Source organism: Pygocentrus nattereri, chromosome 17 (assembly GCF_015220715.1).
Source record: "Pygocentrus nattereri isolate fPygNat1 chromosome 17, fPygNat1.pri, whole genome shotgun sequence".
Lineage (NCBI taxonomy): Eukaryota > Metazoa > Chordata > Actinopteri > Characiformes > Serrasalmidae > Pygocentrus > Pygocentrus nattereri.
The window spans coordinates 37842369-37853460 of record NC_051227.1 but is presented as its reverse complement, the minus strand read 5'-3'; the positions used below and the strand labels follow the sequence as shown (position 1 = coordinate 37853460).

The window sequence follows — 11092 nt, the reverse complement described above, 5'->3', positions numbered from 1 at the left end:
CTGCATTTATTATGCATTCCCCTCTTCCTTACCTAACACTGTTGGATCAGGGGTGGCTAATTGAGGATTGTGGTTGCAGCTACACTCTGCATGAAGGTAGATCTCCAGGACGGCACACGCTGGCCTACATTTGTTTGTGGTCCTAATTGCTGTTGGTCATCAAAGACAATGGAGATTTGGCCAAGTTGCACACCCAGAGAATGCGGATCTTCCTCCTAGTGGATGGATACATGATTTAATTAACATAAACTGCTTTACATGAAGTGATTCACTGCCCAAATCTGTGCACTGTGCTTTTGTAGTAATGATGACACAAATCTAGTAGACATTTCATTGAGCTTTTACATCTAACAGAATGAGTAAAGTCGTCCAGTCCATCTTCAAGACCTTGAAAGCTTTAATAGTCCAATGATAATGCATGCACATACAAAGAAATGATACAAATGAACAATATCATTCTTGGAAACAAAATCAGCTTTCTCAACTTCCACCTACATCAATAGCTTATAAATGAGCACAATGGAAGTCTCATGCCATCTGGAGCCGACTATTTTAAAAGCGTTCGCGCCCAGCTGATTACCGTTTAGAGAGCCAGAACAAAACTCTTACAGACACATCATGATCAAAAGACGTTCAGATGACCTCAGAAAAGCTTTGAAACATTTTTAACGAATAGTAATGCTTTCAGCAAGATGTTCTATCCATTCTAATCCATCTCCAATATCTGTCTTTACCGACTGCACTTAAACTACACTAGCAGGTAACATACGAGCTCTAAAAGCTCTCTCGACCTTATAATGAACACGGTTTATTGAATTACAATATTGGAGGCATGCAGACGTTTTGATGTGGATAACTGGTTAAGAGCTGGATCTGCAGGAAAATTAATAAACTGCCAAAAACATGAAAACATTTGATTTTAAAATTTTATAGAAGAGGACTGGTGGAAGCCTCTTGTGTAAGAGGGCAAAACAATTATAAACCATTTCTGTCCACATATTCTGAGTTGAGCGCTCAGCAAGCCAAGGAATAGCATCTGTTTCAAAGCTTTCTGCTTTCACATAATTTATATTCCTCACTTACTCAAGCATTCCATTCTCTTGGCGGTGCACTGAAAGCAATTAACAGTCATTTTTGCATAACCTACCAACCATCAACGAAATACTGACAGAGCATGAAAAGCCATAATCTTACGGATTTTTTAAGAAGCTGTCTATGGCTTGGCACATGTTGATATTATGAACCCTCCCATACCTTTTATGAGTACTGGTCCCATGACAGACCGCATAACCTTCTACAGGGGAAATAAATGCAAAGCCATACATGGACAACAGGGTGAAGCCCCCAGATTCCCCCTCCACCTGTGCCAAAGCAAGTCTCTCCTTTTTCCGTGGATGGTGCTCAGTGCAGTCTACTGAGTTTGCGATAGAAGGACACGGCCATCAGGGCAACAGCAGCGATCACGAGGACCAGGACAGCCACAGCAATGCCGAGCCCGACAGGGGCACTGTTTCCACCTTTGGCCTGCGCTGTCACTGCAGCACACACAGTGCAGTGACTCAAACTGATCCATTCCTTCTCCAGTCAGTAAATAAATCATACTAATAAAGCTAACTTACCTGCACTGAGCATGACAGCTGAAAAAAAGACAAATGAATTATGAATTACAGATCACGCTTTGCAGACACACATTCAGAAATATAGATTTCTAACTTCTGTGTGAGGTTTGAAGTGGTAGCCAAATACAACTAACCAAAAGCCTCACTTGTGTCTCCTCGTGAGTTTCAGTAGAGATTTAAAGTCACACATTGTGCTCAAATTAGTCAAGAGAGTAAAAATCATCTTTATCTGCAAATAAACTCTTATCTGTACTTTATATCTTCTGAATCCTTTTTGTCTATAGCGATTTCTCCTAATGAATATTAGGAGAATCACCATAAGGTAGCTATGCAACATGATTTTAATGTTTATAAGATTAATAAGCAAGTCAATTTAATTACATGTTACAATGCAGTTAGAGGCAAGTGAAGTCTGCTCGGTGCTAACTGGTGGCTATTAGCTTTCATCAGCCGTGTGACTCCAGTGCCAAACTAAAGAAGCAAACTTCAGGCACCACATTTGGGGACTGACTCAATCTGCAGTAAGGTTAAAACTGTTTAAATTTGTTTTGTTTGGCTTAAACAACCTAAAACCTATGGAACAGTTTAACAGAGGTGAACGGGTGGGCTTACACTTGTCTGCTTGCGTCACAATGGGCACAGAGGTGATGAGCGCAGAGATGCCATCCTTTATCACTGTTGTATCAGCCTCTCTTCTCCTTCTGCTGCATTGCTGTTAATATGCAAAAGAACAGAAAGCAATAAATAGCATTTTATTTTTCGACATCGTTTCAGCACAGGAGCTGCCCTTTACATTAGAAATGCTCTGAAATGACTGGTCGCTGTAACAAAAACACCTTGTATCTCAAAAATGGTAACTTTCAGGAAAGGAAAAATCACTCTTAATTTTAAATGTAAGATAACGGAACAATATTTTTTGAACCATTTCTATTGGTCCGTTAATCATGAAATGTCAACACATCGTGAAAAGGCAATGGGCATTTTCAAAGGAAAATGACAGTGTCAGTATGCAAATTGTATACAGTGTACTGCGCAAAAGTCTTAAGCAGGAAGAATTCTTTTACCAGTAGTAGCAAAATATAACTTTATAATGAACATAAATACAGTAAGACATAACAAAACTTTCTTGTTTTCAAAAATGTATTTGCATTCATTCTAATATCAGTATTGTTTAAACAAATAAATATTTACTGGCATGATAAATAAGATAAGATAGATAATCCTTTATTAGTCCCACAGCGGGGAAATTCACAGTATTACAGCAGCAGTAGAGTAACAGAAGTAAGGCACTCAGTAATAGAAACGGGAAACAGTATAAACATTATAAATAATAAAAATTAAAGTTAAATCTCTAGACTATTTACAACAAAATAAGGATAATAATAAAATAAGAGTTCTAGTCCTGCCCCTCGTTTCATGACTCCACCCCTGATTGTCTCCACCTGTCCCTCGTTATGCCTGTGTATTTAAGCCCTGTGTTTGCCCCTTGTGTTGGCTGGTCTTTGTTGGTGTTGGTGTTGTATGCTGTCCTGTCGGCTATGTGAACCTGGACTGTTTAGACTACGACCCTGTATTTGCCCTTAATAAATCTCGCTTATCTCCGCATATGCGTCCGCCTCCTTGCTCCCCATTACAATCAGATGCTTTAAGATCAGAATCGATTCAAAAAGCCAAGACCAAGAAAACCTGGCGAAAGAGAAGAAATGCATAAGGCAAGCTTGCTGTGTTCTTAAATGCAAGATATTGAAGATTTTCTCCCCTCCCTTTATTTGGGATCCAGGTGTGATGAAACAGCTGCCAAACAATCACATTCAGAAAACAGCAGGACTAGTATTGGCTATGCAGGGCACGATCTCTTCTTCAGAGAAGATGTGGTGTACAGCTGTACCTTAAACTGGCTACAGGTGGCACGCTCACAAAGCCTGGTGATGCAGTGAAGGTAGTAGGTGGAGACAGTCTGGTTCTGCTGTTCGGTGAAGCGGAACGCCGGGAAACTGAAGCGGGCTCGCTGTGTGTCTCCATTCTCAATCACGATGGTGAACCGGTCCTTATCACACCTTAGAAGAAACGGTAAAACGTCACAGTTGCAAGCTGCAGGGCAGCATGTTGTGATATGTGTCCTGACAGTGCTGGTCAGAAACAGCCTGGCTGTTATACTGTCCATTAAACAACAGCACCACTCTGAAACTTCTACACTGATCAGACACCCATCTACACTTTTTTCTGGACTTACGGGACAAAAAGATTAAAAAAGGTAGAGTCGGTGGGCTGAGGGGAGACTGAGGCATAACATCTGTCCAGCAGCACGTTGTATCTGTAGAGAAAGGTGCAAAGATTCAAACCATATCCTTGGCAACCAGAGAAAGGGAATGTCTTAGGAACCATCAGAGGAAAAAATAAACATACTGCGCTGTCAGGTTCGCCGCAATGACTTGAACAAATATAGTGGTCCTCAACTCAATACCCAGAGGTGGGATTATCAGCGGCACGGTGTAGTTCCCATCCTGCAAAAAGGTCATATCATTTCATGCAGTAGAGTAAAGAATTATGGTGAGACAAAACACATATAGTGAGTTTTGATTAGAAACTTGACCTTTTTCCAGAACCTCTGAGGGTACTTGCCTTGAAGAGCTGCATGCTCAGAGTGCTGATGAACGTACCATTGCTGTCCTTCACTGCAATGGAGGAGGACGACCTGCAGAAATCAGCAGAAGGCAGAGCGTCTCACAGCGGCATGTTTCTTATATCATAGTGTTACTATACTCACCCAGGCCAATAACCAGTTTTTCTTAGCCTGTTGCAGCAGCAATTACAGATTACACAGGCTCCTTCCACAACAGCTGGTCAATGAATTGAACTCTGATGATGTTTCAAAAGCTGCTAAGTTACTGTGGTCAGAAATCCACCAACACTGTGGGCAATCCTGACCTTTTGGTTGTTCTTCTACCTACTTAATGTACTAAGTTAATGCGAGTTTAGTGTATCTTAGGAAACAGAGGGCAGTAAATATTTAAAAAGAGCTGTCTAATCTTAACCTTACCAGGAAAACCAGCTGCTCTCCAGAACCAGCCTATGCTGTGCTCTGAAGGCTGGTAGCTTGTGCTGGTCAGGCGGTATAGCCGTGCTGGGTGGCCAGCTAAGCCAGCACAAGACCAATTCCACTGTGGTCTGTGCTTTTCTTTAAATCAGGGAACTCCACTGCTGAATATACACAGTAATTCTAATGAACACAAACATGTCTTTACCGCGCATTACTGATGGCTAGAACGGTCGAACTTACACATCAACGACAGTGTTGTTGATGAGGTATTCTAGCGGGTAAGCACACGAGTAGAAATACTTCAGCTCAGCGTTGTAAGTCACGGTTCCCACTGTGGGGTCGAAGGAGCGAACCACACCGCTGATGTTCACCGTCTGGACGTTGGAGAAGTCTGAGAAGATTCCGGTGCCCGCAGCACTAGTGGTCTAAAACACACACACACACACACACACACACACACACACACACACACGGTTATAACTTATAAACAGTCATAATTTCTTAAACAGCTTCACGTAGAAACCAAAAGCGACCGTTATCAGTCTCTGTACTGGCTGCTGTCACGCCAACCGTTTGTCGGTTAAACAAGGAAATTCAAAAATAAACGGCCCGCCCGCTCGCGCCTTCAGTAACAGACAGGCCTGTGTCTCAAATCCACCCCTAGCTCAGTGTTTAGTGAATTACTATGTAGGGAACGAAAGTTTTCACGAGGCCTTAAAGGCGATTAGACTGAGAAACCTGTTTAAAACCATGCGCGAGAAAAAGCACACATTAGCAAACGAATGGCAAATGACAAGACGGCAGTGGTGGACAGTAGCTAAATAAATGTAATTCGTTACTGTATTTAAGTACTTTTTTCAGTGTCTGTACTTTACTTAAGTTTTTCCATTCTGGGCGACTTTTTCCTTTCACTCCACTACATTTCAGAGTCTAATCTCCGACTTTTTCCTCCTACATTTTGAGAAATGTGTCGTTCCTTTTGGTTTCTGTGTGTATAAAAACGTAACATGTGAAAACAAAAGAAGCGCAAAGCCAGAGCACCAATCAGGACCCAGCGGTCACTTTGTTTAGAGCTGGTTTTGACCTGTTGGTCATACCGACCCAGTGCAGCACGTGGTTCAACGTCAGCGCAGCAGCGTAAAACTTTGGGAGAGTCTGTTCAACATAAATGATGAACTAACCTAACTTTGTGTAAATAGAGCTCAATATAGAAATATGTCCACATATGCAGTCGAGACTGACGCGGCTTTTTTCTGAATTTCTACAAACACCATTTCATTTTATAGTAAATGAGCTTGGGCTGGTTTATGTTTATGAACAGACGCCTACAGATCAACATAGTAAAGGAGCTCATCTGTGATCCTGAGTTTAAAGCCAGTTTTTATTCAACTTAAACTTGGAACTAAGTTGTAAATAAATCTGAAACTGAAACTTTGCTTGTGTGTAAAAAGTGATTTCAGAGCCACTCGGTTCTCCCTGATGGAAACTGTTTACCTTCAGTGTTTTGTGCTTCTGATCATTTTAATAGACGTCAGCGTCACTAATTAATGACGTTCTATTAAAAGACTGGTTTACCAAGAGAGACGCTGGAGGACTTTCACCTGAAATGAGTTCATGAAGCCAGTCTGGTTATAAAAATGATAACAGGACATCAGAGCCAGAATTACTCTTTTAGTACTTTTACTTTATACTTAAGTACATTTGAAGGCAAATACTTTAGTACTTTTACTCAAGTGGAGGTCTAAAGGGAGGAACTTCTACTTTTACTGGAGGAATATTTGACCTTGGGTGTCTCAACTTTAACTCGAGTACATGATCTGTGTACTTCATCCAGGCTAACAAAAGCCTAACACGATAGTTTTGTCTCTGTGGATTAATCTCTTTATGGCACACAGAGGTTAAACTTATTACATTCACTTTAGTCCGTCTCCCCCGGCGTGTGACCACAACACTCACCCTTCGGACTGTGCGAATATTTACTGACAAATTAAATAGAAATTGAAATGATTTGAAAAGACTGCAAATAAAGAATCAAATACACAGCTATTAAAGTTAAGAACGTTTTTCCTTCTATTTTGAAGTGTTTTTGTTTCATAGCTTATTTCTTTGTCTGTTGAGACTTATTTCATTATTTATAATTTTTTTTATTATGATTACCACAGAACGCACAGGGAACACGGGATCGATTTGAGACACAGCCGCATCCAGGGCGAGAGAAGGACAGTAGCGCCCTCTGCTGGTGGACTCGGCGAGGGGCACCATGACCGCTGAGCTCTTCACTCACCACGAAGACGCTGCCACACGAGTCCGCCTGCCTGAGTGAGAAAGCGAAGCGGACGACCGGAGGAGTGACCGAGGTGTTCAGCTGCCCTCGACAGCCCGGAATATCCGCGATTTGGTTCAAGACCAGCAAGCTCTCGTTGTATCCAGTGTAAACGACCGGGCAAGCCAGGATGGCCAGCTCAATGGACTGAGTCCCACACGACACGGCTATGTCTGTGTACGCTGTGTACAGAGCAAAACACAGGCCCGTTAGGGACACGACACCAGTGGTCCTATGGACACGTCCATTTCTGCGTCCCTAGCGGCCCCTACAGTTTATTTATGCTTTATTGACACTGAGCCCATTCATTTAGCAGTACTGCATTACATACAGCATTACTGTAATTCTCTTCTCTCCTTTTTGGCCTCCCCCTAAAATCACTACACAAACTTCAAATGGTTCAGAACTCTGCTGCACGTATCATTACAAGAACTCCTTCTTTCCATCACATCACTCCTGTTTTGCATCAGCTGCACTGGCTCATGGTTACTCAACGCATACAATACAAAATATTACTTCTTACTTTCAAAGCAGTTCATAACCTTCGTATATTTCTGACCTTATTAATCTCACTTCACATTCACGATCACTGAGACCATCTGCCTCTATCCACCTGTCTGTACCCACTATACGCCTTACCACCATGGGAGGTAGGGCCTTTAGTACCTCTGCCTCCAGGCTATGGAATGCTCTACCTCCTGCCTTAAGGAACTCTGACTCTATTTTACATTTCAAGTCGGGTCTCAAAACATCTCTCTTTAGATCTGCATATAACTCCTAACTCCAGTCACTCTGTTTTATTAATTTTATCCTTTTTATTTTATTTTCATTTATTTTATTTTATACTTTGAGTGTTATCTCTTGGTTTTTACTGTTTTTTTTACTATGTTTTATTGTTTTACTGTTTATTTACTATTATTATTGTCTCATTTTATGTAAGGTGACCTTGAGTGTCAGAAAGGCGCCGTCAAATAAAATGTATTATTATTATTATTATTATTATTATTACTGGGTTTCAAATCCAATTATGTGGAATTCCAAGCACCACAGAGGTGCCAGTCCTCACAGTCATGTGTGAAGGGTGAGAGGTACAAACACATTTTTCTGCTATTTTAACTGCAATAATCGATACATGGCTACGAAATGTTGAAATCTCTTATTTGGAAATAAAAGTCAGACCGATGACATCACTTGGCTTCCTCTTGCTTATTTTCTGAAGATCTATGGCACGGTAGAAGTCCACTGTGTCTTTTTGACACTTTTTTTTTAATCAGAAATGTTCTCATTTAGCTCATGATTTCATATGAAGCTCTTGGTTGAAGTCACTAGTATGACCTACTTTATTCTTAGGTCATTGTAAAAAAAAAAAAAAGTATTAAGTGACCTTTATTAGTCCCGCAACGGGAAAATTTCACCTCTGCATTTAACCCGTCCGTGAAGTGAAACACCACATATACTCTGAGTGCACACACACACACACACAAGGGGGCAGTGAGCACACTTGCCCGGAGCGGTGGGCGGCCCAATCCGCAGCGCCCGGGGAGCAGTTGGGGGTTAGGCGTCTTGCTCAAGGACACCTCAGTCATGTGCTGTCGGCTCTGGGGATAGAACCAGTGACCTTCCGGTCACAAGGCTGGTTCTCTAACCTCCAGCCCACGACTGCCCCCAAACAGAATAAAAACAGATTAAATGAGGTGTTTTCGCGGAGATTCCATGATTGACAACATGTGGTTTGCTGTTCTGTAGCAGAGGTTTTGTAAAAATGTCACCGGTGTTACTGTCTTTGGTGTTACCTTTCCTATGTGTGACACCAATGACGGTCAGTAACGGCAGTGACTCCTATGGGTAGGTAAAAGAGCGGACGTTTCTGTAGAATGACCCATCACAACGGTCCCAGTAGAGTCTTTCCATCGGCACTAAAGAAAAAGACTGGACACGCATTACCTGGACGTCTGGCGTAGGCCCCACATTCAGTAAGAGTGAGGGCCTGGAAGCCCGGAACAAGCACTCCAAGTGTGAAAAGGATGAAGAAACCCATTTCAGCTATTTGTCCTTCAACACAGACAACAGATAAACCCTCAACACGTCTGACAATTCCCAGCGTACTTTAGGCCTTGAAGATATCCTCGCTGATTTGGGGAGACTGTTGCATTAAGGCCAGATCGCCTCGCCCTGTTTTATATACATGTGGAGGTCTACAGCATCTCCCTGGCATTGGCCAGAAACAAGGTCATTGTCATTTTACAAGGTTGCTTTACTTAGGTTGCTTTTGAACAATCCCTTTTGGATAAGGTGCCGTGGACTTACCCAGAGGCAAATCAATGTAATGTGTAAGGTTACATCTTCACACATCTCCTTCAAAGACAGGTCAGAAACAATGACCGCTGGCTTTGTTGATGTGTGTACCCGTCTTACATCCCTTTCGCATGCTAATATGTAATTTAATGAACTAGGAACATTGCTCTTTTAGGAAGGCACACAATTGCACACCTGCTCGCAGGTGCAGGGATAATGCACTGTGCTGGAGTCGAATGCCTCAGCTGTCTATAAGGACGAGGTGGTAAATTTTGAGGTTCACATAAAAAATTTCAGAACTCACTCACAAGTTGTCCTGGCCCAGAGCAGTCCACCCGGTTCTGGTGCTGACAAGTGGCACAATGCTGTCTCAGACAGCCTTGTATTTTCCTTCTTCTCGCTGATGATGTCTGTTGCTCATATTATTACTATTATTGCTGTTGGTGGTGTGGTGACTAGTGTAATTACCAGATATGGGAATTATGGAACATTTAGGAGAATTTTTCATTATTTTATACTGAGATCAATGAGAAGAAGAGATGCATATGGCATATTTTAGGGGGTTTTGTCAACAGAAACAGTTGCAAAATGAATCTCTTGCAAAGTTTGAGTTGCTATATCTAAAATTAGCAGTCTTATTAAGTAAGCGAAACATGAAGTAGTGTTACTTTATCTTATTTTGAAAGTGAGGAGGCCCAGTTAGACGGTAATACAAGCCTGTCAGCCGAGCTACCTGGGAAGGGAGAAAGTCTTTCTGGTCGGGGTCAAGACAGAGTGTTGGGTGTTTCCTTCACCTATTGTAAGAACACAAAAACAGTGGAAGCATTCCGGATATACAAATAAAGTTAAAGGCTGTGACATGTACAGTAAAAAAAAGAAAAACATATTTACATACAGTTACTTGGTCTAACATCAACACGCAATCGTTGTCTTAAGAAGCACGAAGGGCGAGAAGCAGCATGAACGTCACCGGGTAAAATGCTGTAACGCTGCAATTTTTTTTTTCTGAAAGCTTAGTGACTCCTGGCTTCTAACCAACGGAATGCCTGGCTCACAACGGCTGCTGATATCTGCAATTATGTGGAGAAAGACCGCAGATCGAAAAGATCTTGAGTGCTGGGGCGGAAAACAAGCATTCGACTGTATCATGCTCAGACATCTTTGTCTCCATCAGCATCTCCAGGGTTCACAGGGTTCTGGAAAGATCCGCTGTCAGGGCCGTCACTATAGCGGAGGTGAAAAAGTGGTGACAGTTCTAGGGGTGCACAGGTGGAGGTGGAGCATGCCCAAAAAAATTCCAGTACAGTGTACGTTATAAATAATAAAGTTAAAATATCAAACTCCATCATGCAGCATTCATAAAAGTAGTTTTCATTTTCAAATCCATGCCCCCTTCTCCTCTCCAAAAACATTAAGTTCATGTTTTGGTTCTCTGCTGCACATTATTTGAGCTGGAAAAAAACATGAAAGAGAGGGAGGCTAGAAGCAGGAAAGAGGTGGAGGTAGTAGCTTCATAGTTATAATATTCATTTTCCAAGCCGCTTCTCCATCAGGGTCACGGGGGGGGGGGTGCTGGAGCCTATCCCAGCAATCATTGGGTGGAAGGCAGGATACACCCTGGACAGGTCGCCAGTCCATCGCAGGGCAGACAGACAGACACAGACTGTCACTCACTCCCAGGGGCAATTTAGCATGTCCAACTGGCCTGACTGCATGTCTTTGGGAGGAAACCCACGCAGACACAGGGAGAGCATGCAGACTCCACACAGAGAGGAGCCCGGTCACCCGGCTGGGGAATCGAACCCAGGCCCTCCT

The 11092-nt window shown here is 42.4% G+C and overlaps 1 protein-coding gene across 1 annotated transcript; it reads right to left on the bottom strand.

Annotated features, from left to right (window-relative positions):
* Positions 1-373: 373 nt before the first annotated feature.
* si:ch211-229d2.5 (zona pellucida-like domain-containing protein 1) lies at positions 374-9020 on the bottom strand. Its single transcript, XM_037546496.1, has 9 exons — positions 8927-9020; positions 6944-7164; positions 4900-5084; positions 4242-4314; positions 4026-4123; positions 3853-3933; positions 3508-3676; positions 2234-2331; positions 374-1558 (listed from the first exon to the last, which is right to left on the bottom strand). Exons 1-9 carry the CDS (start codon positions 9018-9020, stop codon positions 1402-1404), a joined length of 1176 nt encoding a protein of 391 aa, XP_037402393.1. The 3' UTR covers positions 374-1401.
* Between the last annotated feature and the right edge of the window lie 2072 nt (positions 9021-11092).